Source organism: Telopea speciosissima, chromosome 4, assembly GCF_018873765.1.
Source record: "Telopea speciosissima isolate NSW1024214 ecotype Mountain lineage chromosome 4, Tspe_v1, whole genome shotgun sequence".
NCBI classification, from domain to species: Eukaryota; Viridiplantae; Streptophyta; class Magnoliopsida; order Proteales; family Proteaceae; genus Telopea; species Telopea speciosissima.
Window position 1 is genome coordinate 53,639,539 of NC_057919.1, and position 23,189 is coordinate 53,662,727.

General features: G+C 40.4%; 1 protein-coding gene across 1 annotated transcript; it reads right to left on the reverse strand.

Moving 5' to 3' along the window:
- Nucleotides 1–4,440: 4,440 nt before the first annotated feature.
- On the reverse strand, nucleotides 4,441–21,519 carry LOC122659411. The gene is made up of 7 exons (XM_043854526.1): nucleotides 21,367–21,519; nucleotides 9,538–9,624; nucleotides 8,070–8,270; nucleotides 6,096–6,257; nucleotides 5,940–5,993; nucleotides 5,679–5,822; nucleotides 4,441–4,812 (listed from the first exon to the last, which is right to left on the reverse strand). Exons 1-7 carry the CDS (start codon nucleotides 21,517–21,519, stop codon nucleotides 4,441–4,443), a joined length of 1,173 nt encoding a protein of 390 aa, XP_043710461.1.
- Between the last annotated feature and the right edge of the window lie 1,670 nt (nucleotides 21,520–23,189).

Consider the following 23,189-nt stretch of genomic DNA (forward strand, 5'->3'; position numbering starts at 1 on the left):
CGCCGCATCCGCCTAAGACATAATTTTGTAAGATAATATATTAATAAAGGAACAATAGCGATTGACTTTGTGAAATCTGAAAGTAATTTAGCTGATGTTTTCACAAAACTATTGCCTACAAAAATAATTCATGATTCATCTAAGAGAATGAGCTTAAGGCCTATGACATAGGTCATGTGATGGACACCACACCTATGTGAAGAGGTAAATTCTTGAATTAAGTTCAAAGGATACAAACAAAATCACTAGATGACCTGTTTAGTACTACTATATATTAGTTCATTCTAAATAGATAGGAAAGTAGTACCACCACAAAGTAAGGAGGATGAGTCTTATAGACTCTTAATCAAGTCGAATCTCATGTGATGTGGGGGTGTGTCAACTGCGGTGCACACTATAGACTGACCTAAATAAATGTAGGAGGTGAGGCCGCCTACCGATGAGAGTGTTATAGACGAATTCTCTAAACATCTATGAGACCAAGATAGGGGACGAGGCCAGTTAGCAATATCAATCTTCATAAAGGAATATCATAAACGATCGACTGGTAGGATGTGGCTGGTGAACTAGTCGGCTACACCGATGAGAAAAGGTTCAAGAAGTCTGACTTCACCTGTACTCTGTAGTGTAGTTCATCAGACGTAGTGTAGGTTCAAGTCCTGAAGACACCTACAACGATGTGTCCTATTATGTCTAATATACTTGTCACTCATTATGTATCACTATTTTGAAACTTGTGGGGGAATTATTGTATTATTATTTTTAAAAGTACCTTTTAGAGTTAAAGTTTCAAAATGTGCTTTTTGTTCATTCCCTCCTTTTTTACTTTTCATCCATTTTTTAGGTTTGAATTTGTTGTGCACTTTTGTGTGCAAGAGGTAATATGGAGCTCAAGAATAGTCCCACATTGGTTGTGGAAAAGTAATTTGAGTGGTATATATATATATGGTTGGTTTCTTAAGGTGTGAGCCTCTTAGAGGGGTAGTCACTCTTCTCTCTTGTGTGTGGGAGGTCCTTGGGGTACTTTTGAATCGCGCACGCGCCGAGCAAAGCCGTGGCCATGGCCGAAGCCAGGGTGTGGGTGTGGACAAAACCTTTTGTTTAGATAGTGAAAGTCTTGCGTTTGTGTTTTTTCTAAAACTCGGAAATCCATGTGTACCATATCCGTAGACGATGTACACGTATACGAATAGACACAATCCCATGAATGGATACCTCCCTGTACGTGGAGGAATACATATAGACATACCTCCCCCTAGAAGAGTACCTTCCTGTACATATAGGCTACATATATATGTATGGGTATATCCTTTCATGAAAGGGTGTTTGAACTCTATATACATACCATGGCTTGCCTGCCATTTTTCACACAACAGAAAAAAAAGTTTTTCTGTCTCTGCAATTGTCCATTCCATAGACTGTATACCTACTGTAGTTTCTTATAATACAGAGTGATAGTATAGCCTTTGGAATCCTTCTGTACTCGTATTAGATTCTGCAACCTATACGTTTAGGAGTTGTTTCATCTTGGAGGGCTAGGTGCAAGGTCAACCTTGTTGCAGAAGTAGGGGCATCTAAAACCTTAAGGAGAGTATCTATCAGATACTACTCAACTCAATTTGTTCGTGCTTGTTCCTTTCTGGTTCGTTTCTCTCTGCAATTGTTGTGCAATTACAGGTATTTATCTATCACTGTATATCAGATTATTCTTACATCTCTGCCTTGAATAACAAACCTCAAAGTCTTCTTTAGTTTCTCAAGTAATTAGGACAGTTCTAATAAAACCCGTTCTTGGTTCAATGCCTAGTTATCTCATGTCATGCTTTCTGTTTCCAAAATCCATCTACTCTGTTCTGAATTCTCTATCAGTGATCACTTTTTTTTTGATGAAAGTGTAATCACACAAACCACACACCAATCCCAAAAGGTTAACCAATTTTTAGGACCGTGGAATGACGGATATACACAACACACACCATAATCACACACCCGATGTGGCGATCAGTGCTCACTTTGGTAAGCAGAATCTCCAAATCACAGTAAATTGTCTCTCATTTCTTGGTCTATTTTATGTAAATCAAAGAAATTGGGTGGACTAGGTTTCAAATTGAGCCATATCCATAATCAATCTCTTATTTTGCGTCTTGGGAGGAAATTGGCCACTAGCTCTTCATCCCTCTAGGGTAAGGTTCTTAAATTTAAGACTAAATGTGGGTCTTGGATTTGGATTAGCCTCACTTTTTCTCTCCTTCTCTTACAGAGACTGCTCTGTTGGAAGGTGGGCAAAGGTGATTCCATTCCAATTTGGGAGGAACCTGGATCCCATGCCGAACTCAACCTTTTTTGGGTTTATCTATGGATCTAGTATCTTCTTTCACTTATGTCTCAAAAATTAATTAGTGGCCGTGATTGAAACTTCTCATTGATCTTGTGTATCTTCCATAATGATATTGCCTTAGAAATCCTTAAAGTCCCTTTGGCATACCATCCTTATGATGATTTTTTGTTATGTCCTTATGTTAAGAAGGGTGTCCTAACTACAAAAAAATTGCGGCTAGAATTCTGGATTTGGTCTCTTCTAATAATAGCATTCATGTTAGGGATCGATCTTCAACCTTTAGGTCTGTATGGATCCTTGTTTGTTAATTAAAAGTTCATCCGAAGTTTAAAATTTTTTTCTAAAATTTTTAAAATTTTTTTTATGGAATTGCCATTAAATTTATTTTGAGTCAATTTATCAAAATTAATTATCTCTTTGTGTATTAGCTGCAATTTGGAAAGGGAAATTGTGTAGCATTTATTTTTATCATGCCTCTTCTCTAACAGGATTTGGACGGCAGGTATTTTAGAATTGAGATTGAAGTACCTTCAAGTTTCATCTTTACTTGAGCTTATTGAGAATCTTTTGTTTTTTAACTTTCTACCTCTATTGGATTGAAATTTTTTTCTATCGATTTTCTCCATTACTGGCTATTTTATTTGGATTGCGAGGAATGAATGTTCCATCTCCCAACACCCCCTAATCCATCTATCATTCTCCAAAATGTTAACGATGTATTTCAGATCTAGGTCTTCTCTCCTTTCCTCTTTCATCGGACATGCTGATAGATTCTATACCTCCAATGTCCATGACATAATACCTTGAACTTCACAGTGATTCTCTGGCTCTGATATGTGATGGGAGTTTCTCCAAGGAAATTGGGAAAGTGGATCAAAGAGACTTTATTATTGCACATGAGGACTTTTTCTTTGAAAGGAAGCGAAAGGATTACAACGCATAGGAGCAATGGGAACCGATTCTATCGACATATGGACTGACTGCATGGACCTGGTGACCTGCCTGACTCAAGAAACATATACATGACTGTAGGAGTTATTGACTACTTTATGGGACATTAAAGCTCTTTTCTTTTTAGTTATAATGCATCTATCTTTTTATAAAAATTCTCCCTCTATAATCTCTCCCCACACAACGCCCATTAAACTTCTGCGACCACCTCCTATCTCTAACCTTTTTGTCACCTCAGTACCATACTTCTCTTTCTGAATCGTTATCCCCTCCAATTTGCTGTCTCCTCCAATACCTCTAATTCCTCACGTGGAGGTCTAAATGACCATTTTATCTCCTGCCCGAAAACATTGCCCAAGGTGGGGTCCACTCCTCTTATTAGAGGAATTGGAGGAATTGCAGGTGCCCGCGAATTGGAGGAGATAATTACTGTTTCTTTCTCTCATATTTTATTCTTTCAATTTTTAAATAAAATATTTAAAACAAGGACACTGGATCTCACTCATCTTTTGTACCACATAACAAGTCATATGAGACTGAAATTTGTAGTTTGATAGACCCCAAGATCCCTAGCTCAAGTGTCAAGTTTCAATCCAAATGGATTTGATAAAATGGCAAAACAGCTTTTTGAAAAATCTAGTAAAGAGCATATCAATACATGAACGATTCACATTACACAAATCCATGAACATACATGGGAGGATATATAATTGAATTTTAATATAAAATTTAACATGTGATCAATTCATGATTTCTTAAATAAGTAATCGTTAGAATTACCACATCACCCTCCACGTGGCACAAATAAAGGTAGAAAGTAAATAGTTCTTTGTTTTGCACATAATAAAATGGGAAAGTTAAGGACAAATCTTATTGACTTATAAATTAAATCATTCCTATATGCAGCTTTAATTAATTTAATTTATGGGAAAAAGAACGTGTGGTTCCTACGTCTAGACACAAATCAATGCTTTTGTGCATGAAAAGACTCTTCAACCCCAAGTGAAATAAAAAAATTACATCCAAACCAATGCCTCTGTGCACATTTTCATTGGTTACCATGCTGGTGCAGGAACTACACGACCAATTAACGTTGTCTTTGCCCTTTAATTTATATACTAGCATTAAATTAAATTGAGTTTAACAACATTTTAACATGTCCCACCAGGTCCACCAAAGGTGATGACTCTTCCCCATTGATTTTGTAGTCCACCATCAATTACCTTATAGCAATTAGGTTTAGTTGAAAAAGAGCTAGTTAAACCGTAGTCATTCCACTGTGAGCCTTGGAGAACCTGTATACTGGAAGTGGAACAACTCTGGCCTTCGAAATTGGTTCCAACAGGTAACTGACCACTACCCATTTCAGGCCATTGCAGGCCTTTGGGGTTTGAGTTAAAAACCTCACCTCCCCAATCAACCCTACTTGCTGCACCACTGGATAAATAACTGAACAGGTTCTTTGGCCAATAACCCATATGTTCTCCATTTACATATACCCACCAATTCTGGGTCTCTGTGTCCTACAACCAAATTAAAACATGCATCAGTACTAACACTAATAAGTGCTATATATTAAGTTTAAGGGAAAGGGTTACTGAAAGGAAGTGTGACCTCTGCGCCAGTATGGGGGCAATGGGAATACGCGTGGAAGCATCAATAGGGGACAGATTTCTGCCTTCCATGGGGGTGTGGCGGTCATTTTGCCTCATCCTATCAGAGCTATTTTTCCCTGAATTTAATTCTTCTTCCCCCCCTCCCCCCCACCCCCCAAACTTTTTTTAGGGTTTTTTTCTCACAATGCTTCACTTTTTGTCACATGATAATCTTTGTGTTAATCCATGTGATAAGAGGACCAAGCAATCATCTCATTGGTATAATTTCGGTTTAAAATGAGAGGAGGAATTAGCTAAAATTACAAAAGAAGCAATTTTTAGTAATTTTACTATAAATTCTGAATAGAGTTTTGAGCAATTTTTTTTTCCCGCTTACTTTGGACTAAAATTTGGTCATTGAGATCAATATGCGGTCCTCTATTATATGTATTAACCCGCCCATGTTTTGCCAAGTGGTAAATAGTGAAATGTTATACTTCACTAGGCATAGTGATGCCTAGAAAAATTCTTTAATTTAAATTTTCCCTATTCTTTTTAAAACCAATATTTACATATAATTTTTAAAAGGGAAAGAGAACGCTACCTAGTCTTGTATGGTGTGCGGCCCCTTTGCCTAGACACAGGGTCATGCAAAATGACCACCATGCCCTTAGGGATTTCCACCTTCTCATTGAGGGGCGGTGGTCATTTCACACGGCCCTGTGTCAAGGCGTAGAAGCCGCGCATCGCACGTAACCAGGTAGCCTTGTTCTCCCTTTCTAAAAAGTGTATACCTTGAACACTGTGAGATTAATATAAAATTGTGCTCCATCAAAACTGGACATTACACTGAACGTAGAATCAAGTGGTACTCTATGGTTCACTTGCACAAAACCAGGGCATAAAAGATTGTAGCACCCATTTCTATAACCATCGTTCTGGTGATCATGGAAAAAACAAATTAATGAGAATGAGTTAGTCAATAAAGTAATTTCACATAATTAGAGAGAAAATAAGCATGAAGAGCGGAAGCTAGAGTTGGTGAAGAAGCTTACCGTCCAAAATATAAAGAACCTAGTTTGCTGGTCACCAAACGTATGAGGAAATACCTGAGAGAAATTAATTGAATGAAGATGGCTTCAACTTCTTCTTCATATTTTTGGTATGCATTCTTGAATTTACTAATTGCATGGATGATGAGAAATACTTACAATCCATCCTGCTTCAATGGTCTCTAATGGCACGTCGTCCTCCTCATAGACAATCCAGAACTGAGAAAGGCTAAATTGGTTATCGTTTTTCACCGTTGGATTCCATAGATTAACCTTTGCTCTGGATCCGAGAAATTCTCCATGTGATTCTACCACTGCCCACTGAAAAATTAATTAGGCGATTAGACTCGTGCACGGGAGATTCTCGCATCGAGCCTGTCTGTTACGATTGGAAGAACTCACCCTCCCAAGTAGCCAACCGCAAAGGACGGGTCAATGAAAGCACTAATGTTACGATTGGAAGAACTCACCCTCATAAACCAGTCTACAAGGGGAGGGAACCCAATATCATATATGCCCACATCCAATCCCTTATGGTACCGATGTGGGACTATTGCACATAATACTGTCTTTACAGGTGGAGGGGGTTTTGGTCATTTCAAAAGAGCATTTATGCCCATCCAACTATACTCCATGCAAGCCGTGCATGAAAACTATTGTCTAACTTCACTATTTTTGCAGTCAAGATCTCTGAATTAAAATAGTAGTGATTCTACAAAGAAAATAATACTTATCTTTTCATCATGAGAGAGAGAGAGAGAGAGATCATTTTGCTTACGAATTCTAAGTTTTAACTAATAATTTCATAGCAAAAAGAATTCTGGCATAGGCTACACTCCCATGAGTCTATCTATCTCTCTCCTTCCCATATGAAAAGACATTTCTGCCCCCCTTGTTTTGAGGAGGAGAGAGCCAGACACATTAAAATGTTGGCGTAGGCCACACTCCTGGATAGAAAACTACTTCTCTAATTTCATAATAAAGCATATGAAATATTGCAATAGTACTTAACAAATCTCAACATAGATTCGTGGGTTTTTTTTTGGATTGAGTTTCCCTTCACCTATTATGAAGAAGTAATCTCTTCATTGTAGGCATCTAACCCAAGAAGGGTATTTATGACCATGAATATTAGAGTATGAGACTTAATGATAATATAAATTAAAGTCCGTTCATATGATCACATCATCGGTACAAGTGAAGGGAAACTTAGGCAGCGTTGATATGCATTCTTGGAATGTATTTTAGGTTGATTTCACATTCTCGAATGATAAAAATAGATGTTTTTATCGTCTGAGAATGCGAAATCAACCTAGAATGCATACCAAACACAATCTTAGGTTGGGTTGGTATACATTCTTGGAATTAAGGGTGTAAATGAATAGCCAAAATCCGTTTCCGTATCCGTGTTCGTATCCGTTTAGCACTATCCGAATCCGTCCGAAAGCTAAACGGATGCGGATACGGATAGGGTATAGCTATCCGAAAAACTATATTTACATGTAAACGGATAAAATATCTGATCCGTATCTGTGTTCGTATCCGTTTAGCACTATCTAAATCCGTCCGATAGCTAATCGGATGCAGATGTGGATACAGCACTATTCGAGCTGAATCCGATCCGATTACAACCCTACTTGGAATGCATTCTAGGTTGATTTCACATTCTCAGACGATAAAAACATTTTTTTTTATCATTCCAAAATACGAAATTGGCCTAGAATGCATACCAAACGCAGCCTTAATTATCCCTTAGAAGGTGAATGGGAGATCACAATCCCCCATATTGTACAAAGTCTGACACTACTTTTAGAGTCCCATCATCCAATTGAAATGAAGATAAGGTATCTCTTCACCATGAGTCATTCACATCTTTTCCTATGGCTCCTTTTGTTTTGGTGTAAAATTTAATACAGTAAATTTTATTTCGTAAATGTAAAATTTTAAATGTTAAAAAATCTTCTAATGTTTGATTCCATAAAAAAATAAACATTGGAACACTTTTTAACATTTAAAATTTTATATCTAAAATTTTTTGAAGTGAAAATTTTCAAGTAAAAATTTTCAGGTAAAATTTTACGGCGAAACAAACAGAACCTATGGAAAATGTAACTCACACTCAATTATACTTACTTGATGTTGTGATGGGTCGACATATTTCCTTCCAAAAGCTAAAGATGAAATTGATTTGTATCTTAATATGTCATGAATTTGAAGCCTTCGAACAGGAACCGATCCAACTGGACATCCTCCACCTCTGAGTCCTATAAATGCATGTATATGGTTTGAACCTTCACCCTCCTTCACTCCCTTTGGGATAGAAGTTGGTTTCATCTGTATAATAGAGTTAAAAAAAAAAAAATATCAAACTCATTTTATAGATAATTTCGTAATAGTGTAATTTAATCCTAAAAGAATAAATTGCAATTTGCGAAACCCTAGCTCAACTACTCAATGCTAGCTTGCGGGTGCTCGGGCAATGTGTCCAACTTTTTCCCTAACAAAAACTATTCTTTGTAAAAGAATCGCCACGATGTCAGAGTATTAGTTCCCTCTTACATAGGATTCTTTATTATTTTTTCTTTCTTGCTCTGACTATGTGGGTCTTATATGCATGATATCATTGTCTGCACTGCCATTGGTATGATGTGCAGATTTCCCCTACATTGGCATCATAGGGAACTTTCTTCCTTACCCTTTGTACAAATATAAGTGAAGTGGTTTAAAGGAATGTTTAAATTTCGGGAAAGAGTTTTCTATCCAAGAGCTTGGCCTTGTGCATGTGGAAGCATCGATCAGCAGAAGTGAAATTGGCTTTCATGGGGGTGGGGTGGTCATTTCGCCCCATCATGTGTCTACGCACATGCACTACCATACAACATTATTTTTTCTTTAAATTTTTTACTAGATTCTCAACACTATTTCACCATGTGACCAACAGCCTTAGGTCTATAGCTTAAAATGTAAGTTGCAGACCCTCATCTTACTATTCTACAAAAATTTATACCCTTCCTGGTCTATTAAAAGGCTGATATTAGGGTGATATAAGAACACTTCCTTTCTAGCTCTACTTTTCAAGTGCAGTGGCAAAATTTTGCTGCTTGCCCGAATAGTGAAATATTTTCATTGAACAAGTATATGAAGATTAGGGAAAAGAACGATACCTGGTCACGTGCGGTGCGTGGCTCTTGCACCTAGACATGGTGCTACACTAAATGACTGTCGCGTCCCCATGGAAATGCAGAAATCCTTGAGTGTGTGGAGGTCATTTCGCACGATCTTTTGTCTAGATGCAGGAGCCACGTGCCGCATGCGACTAGGTAGCGTTTTCTTACCCTTGAAAATTAATACAATGGGACGAGTTCAAAACAAAATAAGCTATGACCAAACATATAAAAATAGTGATAATGTTTCATGTGTAACATATGCTAGCGCCTCCTATATCTATCTCTCTCCTCCCACAATAGGAGACAGATAGACACAAGGAGGCGTTAACATATGTTACACAGCCGGACATGGAACACAATCCGTAACAATAAAATTTTTAAATAAATCGTAATGCTAGAATCTGAAATGGAAATTCTGATCATGAACATCTTACCTGAATTGTATGGTTCTTAAGAGCAGGATGTTCAAAAGCAAGTTGTTTATCTATGATCACACAATCAAAGATATCCCCATTCTCAGCCTATATGAACAAACAATATATTCCCAAATTAATAAACATATTATATAAAAGATAAATCAATAAGATAATATTACCCAACAAAAAAAATGCACAATTTAATCAATATTGAATGAGATTTTAGGGAAAAAGCATCTCCCACTAAATTGAATAACAAAAGGCCTTTCTTCTTCACTTTGAAATGAAAAAGAATTAAAAAAAAAAATAAAAAATTCTTAACATAATGATCATGAGTGCTTTTCTTGGATTAAAATCCTCTGCAGTGTGGGCATCTTGCGGTCCACTGCAGTGCGAGTCTAAGAGCTTGACATGTGGAAGAAGCTTCATCCAATGGTGCAAGTTCGATGCAAGACAGTTTTTTTATTCTTCTCGAGCTCAGCATTGTTGGATGTCGCAACTTCCACATGTCGAGCTCTCAAAGCCCATACTGCATTGCACCACAAGATTAGAGCATTGTAGAGGATTTTTTTTTTTTTTTTTTTTCTTACTCCCAAAAAAAAAAAAAAGAGTTGTGTTTGCACCCAAATTTCACAAATTGGGATTCAGTTATTTGTACTTTAAGGCCGGGCATTGCACGTGGCCATCAAAGAGTTCCCTTTTGATTTTGAATAACCAAGTGAAAAGGTGGGACCCGCCATGACTATAGATGGTGAGAGGTTACAAACCCCACATGGCCACATGGCACAGGAGATTAGCACTTTGGAGTGAAAGTGGCTCCAATACAAGGAAGCATGTGGAAGTGTTGATTATGGGAGTTACCAAGTGAATATCTTCTATATAAGACAAAAGCCAAGCAAAAGAGAAGACATCTAACGGATCAACAAAACACTCTAGTTTTTATCTTTATTTTATCATTTTCTTTTTTTATCTTTCAGGATGTAATCTTTCATCCTTCTCCGTAATTTTTGCTAGAGTTGGCTTCCAGCCACCAATGCCTCATTGGCTTGTGTTTCAAGGGACATTCATATAGGTCTTGCTTGGAGAATAACTCCAGCAACCATGTCTTTTGGCCCGTGTTTCAGAAGACAACAATCATCATCAAGTGGCAAACTTCATCAGTCCGTGGCTGGCAGAGTTGTGAAAGACTGAAAGCTTCATCAAAACCATTTTTGGGAGATGCTTGGAGAACAACTCCAGCAATCTTGTCTTTTGGCCCGTGTTTCAGAATGCGACCATTAACATCAAGTTGCAAGCTCCATCAATCCATGGCTGGCGGAGTTGTGAAGCTTCATCAAATTCGTTTTTGTGAGATTATGCGATTTGGTCGTAGAACAGTTGTACTGTAAACGTCAAGTTGTAAATCTCGTCAATGTCGGATTTCGCAAGTTGTAATGACTCCAATCGGATACAGACTGCAAGTAAGCAATTTGATCTTCAATCTTCTTCTTTTGCTTTGTCCATCGCGATTTGCTTTTATCTAAAAGACCTTAGAGCTACTTAGGCACGGAAGGATCCCCTTCTCGTCTTGGTTAGAAGTCAGAATCGGTCATTTTTGACCTCTTAGAACAGGCCATTTCGTTAGTCGGAGCAGGCCGTTTCAGCCTGGCTGTAAGTTGGAACAGACTGTTTAGTCATTTGGAATAGGCCGTTTCGTCCTAGTTGGAAGCTAAGATAGGCCGTTTCCAGTTCCGTTTGGGCCTGCATCAAAGGTTCTGGCGCGCCTGCGTTACCTCCACCACGTGCATTGTGCCTCTGTGTGTGGGTGTTGGATTTTTGACTAACAAGTTGAAATTCCTAGATCCACTAGATAAAAAAAAGATTTAAAGTATTGATAGATGCAAATTATGTATTACAATCACAAGTTACCATGTTGAAAAGATTTGTCAAATCTCCATAAGAGTAAAAGAAATAAAAAAACAGCCTAAACTACCACAGCATCATTCTCCCTCTTCACTCGTTTTTTAGTTTTTATTAAAAGGGTTAAATACGCATATCCCTAAAATAGACCCAATATTCCTCATGCACCCCTAAAGTTTTGATAATTCCACATGAACTTCTTGAAAATTTCATGTACACCTCCTACTTTTCAATCTAAAACCATTTAAATCCACTTCCTTAATTTCAGGTGTAAAATACTAAAAAATTTTTTTATTGGCCAAACTACCTTTTCTTCTAATTACTCTTAAAATTTGAAAAGACCTTGTTGCCTGACCTATTTGTTCATAATTTGAAAAGACCTTTTTGCCTTGCTCTATTTGTTCTTAACAACCTAACCCAACCAAGAAAGGCGACGACTTTCCTCTCCGGCGGCGACCACCTGTAGGTAACTTCTTCTCTGCTCCTTCTCTGCTCCACGTCGAGACAATGATTCCTTCTTCTCTGCTGCTCCTCTGCAATTCAATATTGTTACTGCTTCCAATGCTAATATTGATGCTGCTAATATGGTTCACTTTAAATACCCATAGCCCAATCTCCTTTCACTTCTCCTCTCCACTGCCAGTCTCTTCTCAAACACTCCCATTTTCGAATTCTTTATCTCTTCTCTCTCTCTCTCTTTGGTTTTCACTTCTTCAAAGCTTAAAGAACTTCGCTTGCCTCCGATTCGAGTGGGCGACGACAGAGGAGGGAGACGTATGGATGGGTATTTCATTCCAGAGCTTCGCCAATTCCTCTTCGTTACTGCTCCTCCTCTCCATCGTGCGCGTCGTTCTTGTTTACAAGTAAGAGAGATGGAAGGAAGGAAGAGGGCCGAGAGAGGGCTGGGGTCAAGGGTTTTAGTGGGTTTCGAAGAAATCAAGAATTCTGGGCTCTCTCTTTCTCTGTGTATATCAACAAATCATATCACTCAGATTTGCAGTCAGGTCAGATGGAGAAAGACAGCGAGAGAGAGAAAGCGGTAGAATCCTATTCGTTCGTTCTGTTCTAGAACAGTGAGCTTTGGATCTCTACCTCCTCCTAAGCTCGAAACTGAGGTGTTTGATGACATCTTTACACCTCCGGTGACGTCGAAACCTCGGGTTCCAGATTTAGAAATATCAGTGTCTGATTATATAGACCTCAGCGGAAAATAGGAGAGTGGAGACGTCAATATGTTCTCTTTCAACATTAATTATCAAAATGGTTTCTTTCAATGCAAGGCCAAACCTCAAACTATCGAATTGCCAAAATTGAACACCCCAAGATCTACTTCTCGTTGACCATCGCTGAAGATTTCCCTTCCTCCGGCACAGAAAATCGAGTTGTTCGACTTCAGCAAACCTAAACCCGTTCTTGCTCTAGCTCCAGCTTTGAACCCAAAGCCTTCTTATTTAGGGGAGAAAGGGAAAGGGCAAAAGGGTGATTTGGGAAAAGGGAAAGGGCGAAAGGGCAATTTGGGTATTTTCAACTTCTATCTATTTTGTTTTTTAATTTAAGGGTATTTTGGTAATTAAGCCCTAGAAAGGGTATAATTGCACATTACCTTCTTCACGTTTGCATTTAACTCCTAAAATTAACAGAGTGGACTTAAATGGCTTTATGTTGAAAAGTAGGGGGTGTACGTGGAATTTTCAAGGGGTGTGTGTAGAATTGTCAGAACCTTAGGGGTACATGAGGAATATTGGGTCCATTTTAGAGGGTATGTGTATTTAACGGTTCAACCCTAATTAAAATGGGCCCCATCCATCTTAATCTTCTCTGTGTCCATCAAAGATCACCTCCTTCACAACTCCCTCCTTTCTCTCCCCATTCCCCTGCAACTCTACCCCACCCTCCTCCTTGCAAACCAGCCCCGCATCACCACCTCCGCCACCCCACCATCGGCATCCACCCTATTGCGTGTGGAAAGCTCCGCTCCCCGGTTCGCCCAAGGATGAGCCTACAAAAAACCGAGTGAGCACAAGAAAGTCGGTGTGGCTCCGGCCAAAGACTCTCCGATGCCTAAGTCAGGTCTTCGATGCAACAACGTTTCAACTTAGTGAAAAGTGAGATGAGCGTTTGAGCTCCATACCAAGGTATTTATAGGATGAGTTGAGGCGGCCGGATGAGTCCTTGTATGGAAAGAGTTCCCTTTGGGCTGGACTCTTCCATATGGAGTGGTGAGTTATTCCCGGGGTTGGACTCCTAACAAGGCAAGAGTCCTTATTGGAGTGTAATTTGATCCGCGTTCCGTGATTGTCGGGGCATGCTGACATGGCCCCGTGATCTTGAACGCACCGTGGTTATTGCTTTTGGAGGGGTCTCGGTCTCGGATGGTCGTGCTTCTAAGTGCTCGGTCGCCGTGCTCGGTGCCGGTGGCGAATGAGTTGCACCTTCATTGTTGTGTTAGGCTTAGCAGGCATCAGACTATCAGGCTACTCGGCTCGACACTCATTTTGAGTGATCCTTATCCGTGAGGCCGAACCGGGAGGGTTTGGCTCGGTATTCGACGAACGTAGTGTTCGGCCATGGTGTTCGACCGTGTTGGCGATTGGGGTGATCGTCCTCTCCTTCCGTGTCCATTTTCGGGCCTCACCATTTGGTTCGGCTGGTTCCGCTCGGCCTTCGGGTTTGGCCTGATTCAGTCCTCGGGTTACCCTCTGAATGGTGGACTACTTTATCGCTCATCACACCCCTTCCCTCTCCCTCTCTCACCCAATTTCCTCCCTCTATTACAAAAATTCAGAGTGTAAGAATACGGTAAGAGATGTTAAATCTGGGACTTACCTTTCTTGGTTTAGTTGAAACCCGTCATTAATGGACTTCATTAAACTTTGATTTGGTGGGATGTCTATGACACCTTTGCAGTAGAAACCCTCAAACTAAGGCACCGTTTGATAACGTTATGTTTCTGTACTATTTGTGTTCCCAGCACACAAATAGCATAGAAAAACCGTTTGATAAACTTGTTTTGTTTCATGTGTTTCTGTAACCATAAATCAAAATCTATAACAATTTATGCCAACAATAATGTTTTTGTAGAAACAAGTATTTGTTGTTTTTACCATTTTGTATACTAATGTCAAAAAACGGTTACCCGATAAAATCCCAAACCTCACAAATCTCTCTCACAAAACCCTCCTGGAATAGGTTTATCAAACACCATTTTGCAACCCAGAAACGTTATTCTGCAAATGAAAACTCCAAATACGTTTTTGGTGAGAAACACGCATAACGTTATCAAACGGTGCCTAAAAAGTGAAAGGGTTTTATAGGAGTTAAATTCCGGAAAGAAAAGCCTTTAAAATCCCATTTATAATTGAAAGGACAAGTGGGTAAAGGACAGAGTCACCAGACCAGAGGTCGAGGGCTGGCGTACTAGTAGGCTAAATAACTTCCAAAGGCCAGGAAATGGGGAAAGGGTGCCAAAAAGAGCCACAGTGGTAAGGGTACGGTGTCAATTTGGATCCAAAACCGACTACGTAAAACCGTACCAAACCATACCGTTGCAAAAACGGTAAGGTACGATACCAAAAATGGTATTGACCTCGGTACAGTACGGTATCAGTTTTTAAATCCATACCATCGGTATGTATCGAAATGTTATCGTTATACCAAAACTATACCAAAACTATACCGTTTTGGGGGGTAAACTTGTAAAGTAAAAACATACCTAAAGGCTAAACCCTAAATCCCTAATCCTTTCAATCATTTCACTCTCGGCCTTTCCCAGTTTCCCTTCCACTTCGCCCTTCCTGGCTTCCTCGCGACGCCTAGAGCAGTAGAGCTTCCTCGGATCTCAACTCAACTGAGCAATGAGCACTAGACTTCACTTGAAGGCTGAACTTCAATCATTGGCTCCCTTATCAAAAGGAAGAAAAAAAAAGTATCAACAACCAACCCAAAAGTGGTTTTTGTATTTTTGTCTTCGCCATTAATAGAATCTCTCTTTAGAACGAATAGGGAACTGAAAGCAGACAAATAGCTGCAACTGGAAAGAGGGAAGAAACGAGTTAGAAAACCATTTTTACTTGACGATTTCCTAATGAGGAAGGAATCAAAGAGGTGAACAACTGCTCTTTTTTACTTTTTCTGATTAAAAGAATTTCCTCTGCAACTGCAGATCGTTACCTCGTCTCTTTCTCTCTTCTTTCTTTGGTCAGTTGTTAATGGTCTTTACAGATTCTAGTTTTTCCACCTTAACCATCTTGGAGTCTTTTCAACCCAGCTGTCTCTGCAAGTAGTTGTCCATGGGAACAATGAGTAATAAAAGCAACCCCCAATCAAAGATTAACGCGTGTCCGGTTCAGTGCCGAGTGGAAGAGCCCGGTCGTGAGAAGGAACCATGCCTCGGTCGGTCGGAGTAGAACCCTCAAGTTGACCTCTCCGGGCTCATCAACTTGGCTGACTACATTGGGCACATCAACTTGGCCAACCTCGCCAGGGTCATCTACTTGGCCGACCTTGCCAGGGTCATCAACCTGGCCGACCGCGCCGGGCTCATCAACTTGAATGACCGTGCCTGGCTCATCAACTTAGTCGACCACGCCGGGCTCATCAACTTGGCCGACCTCACCGGGTTCATCAACCTGGCCGACCTCGCCGGGGTCATCTACCTGGCCAACCTTGCTAGGGTCAGCAACTGGCCCACCTCGCCAGGGTCATCCACCTAGCCGACCTCGCCAAGGTCATCAACCTAGCCGACCTCACCCTAGTCGGCAGCAAGGCCGACCTCGCCCAAGTCGGCAGCCAGGTTGACCTCACAATAGTCAGCAACCGGGCCGACCCCTCCAGGATCAGCCATTGGTCGGATATCCCAAACCGAGCCCTCATACGAAGCGATAACTGTAGCGTCGCCCAAATCACGGAGCCACATCACCACATCCCGACAATCCCGGGATATGTTGAATCAGCCGAATCTGATTGTTATCCAATGACGAAACCGTATCACACTCAAATAAGGACTCTTACCAAATGAAGAGTCTACTTCCAAATATAACTCCGCCTAACAGACTCCTACTAAAAATAGAGCTCTTACCTTACGAGGACTCTTCTCCGCCACCCTTTTATCACTCTATAAATACCCAGGTATGAAGCTCGAATGCTCATCTCACTTTTTGCGAAGTGGAACTACTGTTAAAACAAAGACTGACTTAGGCATTGGAGAATCCTTGATCGGAGCCACACCGGCTCTCCTTTGCTCACTCGGTTTTTTGCAGGTTCATCTCAGGTGGATCAGACCGGAGGTTTCCTGACGCAACAGCAACCGAATTCTTTCTCTCTACTTTCTTTGGTCAGATGTTAACCAAGTTTTATACCGTTTTTGTACCGAATCCATACCGTTTTTATACCATACCAAAGCGGTATGGTATCGATATTGGAAATGGGACTCTGAAACGGTATGGTACGATATCGGTATTGGGTACCTGTTTTTGGTACCGTACCGGTTGACACCCTTACGCAGTGGCAGTCTTGGGCCTGACTAAATTTCCTTTCATACATGAAAGGGTGGTTGCAAATGTGTTCCTTCATTGAAGGAAGAAGAAGAGTGGGGCCTGCTTCAATAAAAAATAAAAATTTGAATAAAGAAACAAAAAACCAAGTGAAGAGATGGATGCTAGGGTATTTTAGGTTGTTTCTTTATCTTTTTTTTTACTCATGGGGATTTAGTAAATCTTTTCAACAGTAGTAGCTTGTGATTGTAAAGCATACTTTACATCAATCAATATTGTAAATCTTTTTGCTATCTGATAGATCTAGGCAATTCCCCTTCCCCTACGGTTGTCAATCCGGTACGGTTTCAGTACGGTACAGAAATCAAGAACCCCATACCGTTACCGTACCATACCGGATAGATGGTGAATTTCCCATACCGATACCGTACTAACTCGATACGATTTTGATACGATTTTTATGCGTTATGGTATTCGGTATGGCAGTCAATATTATACCTATATATGGTATTCAATATGTTATTTTTTATATATAAATTGATAAAATTATTACATATAATATGAAATATTGAAAATATTATATTTAATATATTATATTGTATATATAAATTATTATGTATATAAAATACATATATACTTATATATATAGACATATAATTGTATATATATATATATATATAGCTTTTAATTCGGTACAATACCGTATTCGATAAAACGGTACAGTATCGGTATGTGCCAACGGTTTTAACCTTCATATCGATACCGTCAGTACGGTACCATTTTTCCATACCGGTACCATACCGAATTGTATTCGGTACGATACGGTACGGTCATATGGTGCGGTATCGGTTGCGGTATATGGTTTCGGTACTGGACTGACACCTTTAATTTAACCCTAATTAAAATGAGTGCCACCCTTCTTCTTCTTCTCCGTGTCCAACGAAAGAGCACTTACTTGACTACTCCCTCCTTTCTCTCCCCATTCTCCTACAACTCTACCCCACCCTCCTCCTTGCAAACCAACCTTGCATCACCACCTCCGCCACCCCGCCACCAGCATCCACCCCTTCCTTCTCCTGCTCTCACCCAATTTCCTCCCTCTATTACAAAAATTCAGAGTGTAAGAATATGGTAAGAGACGTTAAATCTGTGACTTACCTTTCTTGGTTTAGTTGAAACCCGTCATTAATGGACTTCATTAAACTTTGATTTGGTGGGATGTCTATGACACGTTTGCAGTAGAACCCTCAAACTAAGGCACCGTTTGATAACGTTATGTTTATGTACTATTTGTGTTCCCAACACATAAATAGCGTAGAAAAACCGTTTGATAAACCTGTTTTGTTTTATGTGTTTCTATAACCATAAATCAAAATCTATAACAATTTATGCCAACAATAACGTTTTTGTAGAAACAAGTATTTGTTGTTTTTACCATTTTGTATACTAATGTCAAAAATGGTTACCCGATGAAATCCCAAACCTCACAAATCTCTCTCACAAAACCCTCCTGGAACAGGTTTATCAAACACCATTTTGCAACCCAGAAACGTTATTCTGCAAACAAAAACACCAAATACGTTTTTGGTGAGAAACGTTACAAAAACCCGCGTAACGATATCAAACGGTGCCTAAAAGTGAAAGGTTTTATACGAGTTTTAACTTCTGGAAAGAAAAGCCTTTAAAATTCCATTTATAATGGAAAGAAAAAGTGGGTAAAGGACAGAGTCACCAGACTAGAGGTCGAGGGCTGGCGTACTAGTAAGCTAAATAACTTCCAAAGGCCAGGAATTGGGGGAGGGTGCCAAAAAGAGCCGCAGTGGTAAGGGTACGGTGTCAATTTGGAACCGAAACCGTATACTAAAACTGAAACCAACCTCGTAAAATCGTACCAAACCGTACCGTTGCAAAAATGGTACGATACGGTACCAAAAATGGTATTGACCTCAGTATGGTACGGCATCAGTTTTTAAATCAATACCGTCGATATGTATCGAAATATTACCGTTATACCGAAACTATGACAAAATCGTACCATTTTGGGGGGTAAACTTGTAAAGTAAAAAAATACCTAAAGGCTAAACCCTAAATCCCTAACTTTCAATCGTTTCACTCTCGGCCTTTCCCAGTTTCCCTTTCCACTTCGCCCTTCCTGGCTTCCTCGTGACACCCAAAGCAGAAGAGCTTCCTCAGATCTCAACTCAACTAAGCAGTGGGCACTAGACTTCACTTGAAGGCTGAACTTCAATCATTGGCCCCCTTATCAAAAGGAAGAAAAAAAAAGTATCAACAACCAACCCAAAAGTGGTTTTTGTATTTTTGTCTTCGTCATTAATAGAATCTCTCTTTAGAACGAATGGGGAACTGAAAGCAGGCAAATAGCTGCAACTAGAAAGAGGGAAGGAACGAGTTAGAAAACCATTTTTACTTAACAATTTCTTGATGAGAAGAAACCCAAGAGGTGTATAACTGCCCTTTTTTACTTTTTCTGATTAAAAGAATTTCCTCTGCAACTGCAGATCGTTACCTCGTCTCTTTCTTTCTTCTTTCTTTGGTCAAATGTTAATGGTCTTTGCAGATTCTAGTTTTTCCACCTTAACCAACTTGGAGTCTTTTCAACCTAGCTGTCTCTGCAAGTAGTTGTCCGTGGGAATGATAAGTAATAAAAGCAACCCCAATCAAAGATTGATGCGTGTCCAATTCAGCGCTGTGTGGAAGAGCCTGGTCGTGAGAAGGAACCACGCCCTGATCCGGTCCGAGTAGAACTCTCAAGCTGACCTCTCCGGGTTCATCAACTTGGCCAACCGCACCGGGCTCATCAACTTGGTCGAACTCACCAGGGTCATCAACCTAGCCGAACTCGCCAGGGTCATCAACTTGGCCGACCACACTGGGCTCATCAAATTGGCCGACCGCGTTGGGCTCATCAACTTGGCCGACTGCGTCGGGCTCATCAACTTGGCTGACCGAGCTGGGCTCATCAACTTGGCTGACTGCACCGGGCTCATCAACCTGGCCGAACTCGCCAGGGTCATCTACCTGGCATACCTTGCCAGGGTCAGCAACCTGGCCCACCTCGCCAGGGTCATCCACCTGGCCGACCTTGCCAAGGTCATCAACCTGGCCAACCTCGCTAGGGTCATCTACCTAACCGACCTCCCTAGGATCATCAACCTAGCCAACCTCACCCTAGTCGGTAGCAAGGCTGACTTCGGCCAAGTTGGCAGCCAGGCCGACCTCCCAATAGTCAGCAACCGGGCCGACTCCTCCAGGATCAGCCATTGGTCGGATATCCCAAATCGAACCCTCATACGAAGCAAAAACTGTAGTGTCGCCCGAATCATGGAGCCACATTACCACATCCTGACAGTCACAGGATACGCTGAATCTGCCGAATCTGATCGTTATGCAACGACAAAACTGTATCACACTCAAATAAGGACTCTTACCAAATGAAGAGTCCACTTCCGAATATAACTCTACCTAACAGCCTCCTACTAAAAATAGGGCTCTTAGCTTACGAGGACTCTTCTCCGCCGCCCTTTTATCACTCTATAAATACTCAGGTATGAAGCTCAAATGCTCATCTCACTTTTTGCGAAGTTGAACTGCTGCTAAAATGGAGACTAACTTAGACATTGGAGAATCCTCGACCGAAGCCACACCGGCTCTCCTTTGCTCACTCGGTTTTTTGTTGGTTCATCCTAGGTGGACCATATCGGAGATTTCCTGACGCAACAAGAACCGAATTCTTTCTCTTTTCTTTCTTTGGTCAGATGTTAACCGAATTTTATACCGTTTTTATACCGAATCCATACCGTTTTTATACCGTACCAAAGCGGTACGGTATCGGTATTGGAAATGGGACTCTTAAACAATATGGTACGGTATTGGTATTGGGTACCTGTTTTTGGTACCATACCAAAACCGTACCGGTTGACACCCTTACGCAGTGGCAGTATCGGGCCTGACTACATTTTCCTATCACACATGAAAAACTGTTGCAAATGTGTTCCTTCATTGAAGGAAGAAGAAGGGTGGGGCCCACTTCAATAAAAAATAAAAATTTGAATAAAGAAACAAAAAACCAAGTGAAGAGATGGATGCTGGGGTATTTTAGGTTGTTTCTTTTATCTTTTTTTTTACTCATGGGGATTTGGTAAATCTTTTCAACATTAGTAGCTTGTGATTGTAAAGCATACTTTACATCAATCAATATTGTAAATCTTTTTACTATCTGATAGATCTAGGCAATTCCCCCTCCCCTTGGTGGGCATCACCGAACAAGACATCCGACGGTTGGGTTGTGCCGCACACATCTCAGCGTGTATCCAGTCAGTCATCGAGATGTATGCGGCACAACCCAACCATTGGATGCCTCATTGGTCACTCATTGGGTGATGCCCTCCAAGGGGAGGAGCCCAATCCCAAAAAAAAAAAACTCAAAATTTTATACCTGAATGCTCTTAATGCTGGGTCGACGGGAAAGCTTCACTAATCGCTTTGCTTCCAAGTAATCTTCTCTTGTTATATTTCTTCCCTCTATGATAGTATAGCTGGAAACAAAAAGAATTATCACCCACAAAAATAAACTACCATGAGAAATCATCTTCCACATGATGGGGGATGGCTGGATATTCTAGACTATTCCAAATCCTAAGTATGTTTTATAGAAAAAAATTTATGCAAAAATAGGTAACTTGAGCTATCAATTTTTCTTTTTTTGGAATGAACCAAATTGGATATAGACTACTTCAAAGTTTACCAGAAGAAAAAAAAAAGGGGAAAAGATCTAAACTTGGTGGGGTTCTGTTTGTAACCAAGGTAGTTACAATGGATGGATTGGAACCATATTTTAGTATTTTACCCTTAATTATTTTCTCTCTTTTTCTTTTTTTTTAAATGGGTGTTTTTGTTTTTTTTTTCTTGTAATTTCTCCTCCTTCTCCCTCTCACTCTACCTTGCCCTCTTCCCTTCTTCTCCTTCTCTTCCTCCTCCTCCTCCCTCGCCGGCCTATAACATGCTCGGAAACAAGTTCTTGCAGCAGATACAAGGAGTTTTCCATATCATAGTAAACCAGGAACCCCGAAGGCTTGAAGCGTACCTACCCAACTGATGAGTATAAGATCCCCCAATAGAAACAGCCTTGGAAGCCATTAGAGAAGCTTTCGGTCACAAAAGCAGTTTCAGACGAAATCAAATCCATAGGAGAGGATAAATCATGTTTCTAATCTTTAAAAAACACAGAACGCAACCCAGTATAGGATTTTCCAAAGAGCAAGAATAAATGGCAATGGGAACCCACCAACACTGATGCAATTGCAGCGTCTGTTTCGATTAATTTCAAAACAGGATTTGCCATGAAAAAGAATGAAGTAGGTGAATTCAAGTTCACAAAGAAGGAGAGACAAGGGGTGGTGTTTCTCAAGGACCAAACCATGGCTGTTTACCACTCCTGCGGAATGTTGAAGACCGGAGGAAATTGTAGACTGCAAACCCCAGCCCTGCCCTTGCAGACTATTCCCACACGCCGCCCCGCCCCAGCCCCCTTCCGTTTTCATTCCTCAAATCAGAAAATGTTCTTTCTGTGGCTGAAGGATCCTAAGGCTCCAAACGTTCTGTTCTTACCAAACAATCCAATTTGAAATCGAAGAATCTGAAAACACCCATTTCCCTACAAGACCAAAAAGAAAAAAGAGAGCTAAACCCAGGTTTTATGAGCAAATTAAAGATCGATGGTCTCAGAAATTTGGTTTTTTTTGAGAGATAAGTTGTCATGGCACAACAAGAGGAGGAAAAACTAGAAACGGAATAAAAGGGAGGAGAATCAGCGTTGGCTGATCCAGTGAATTTCGATTTTAGGAAATAGCTTGGTTTCAACTCCTTGATTGACGATGGAATAGACAATATTCTCTCTAAAACCAACATCTCACCTCATAACATCTCAGCCGCAGCTTCTGCTGTCCCATTGTGTCTTTCTGTTATGGTCAATTCTCCGGAATAGAGGAGGAAGCGAAGGCGGAGGCGAAGTGGCCGGAAGAGAGAGAAGATGGGAGGTTACGAGTGACTACAATTTTTAATACAAGTATAAATATGTCATTTGAATTTTTAAATCTAAATTGTCTTTTTTGGGGTAAAAGGAAATCATTGAAGAAATGTAAAAGCTCATGGAAACTAAATTGTCAATCCCCAACGATGACCTTGTTGCAGTCATTGCTTGTCTTCCTCGCTCCTGCACCGACTGCAGCCCGGCCGCCGGGTGTGAAGGAAAGCCTGAGT

Excerpts from the sequence above, each read along its gene's own strand:
- LOC122659411 (XM_043854526.1), bottom strand. The coding sequence starts at position 21,519 with ATGATTTCTCATGGTAGTTTATTTTTGTGGGTGATAATTCTTTTTGTT. Across the intron at positions 8,271-9,537 it reads TTAAGAACCATACAATTCAG|ATGAAACCAACTTCTATCCC; the intron begins GTAAGATGTTCA and ends TCTATTATACAG. Across the intron at positions 4,813-5,678 it reads TTAATCTCACAGTGTTCAAG|GACACAGAGACCCAGAATTG; the intron begins GTATACACTTTT and ends ATTTGGTTGTAG.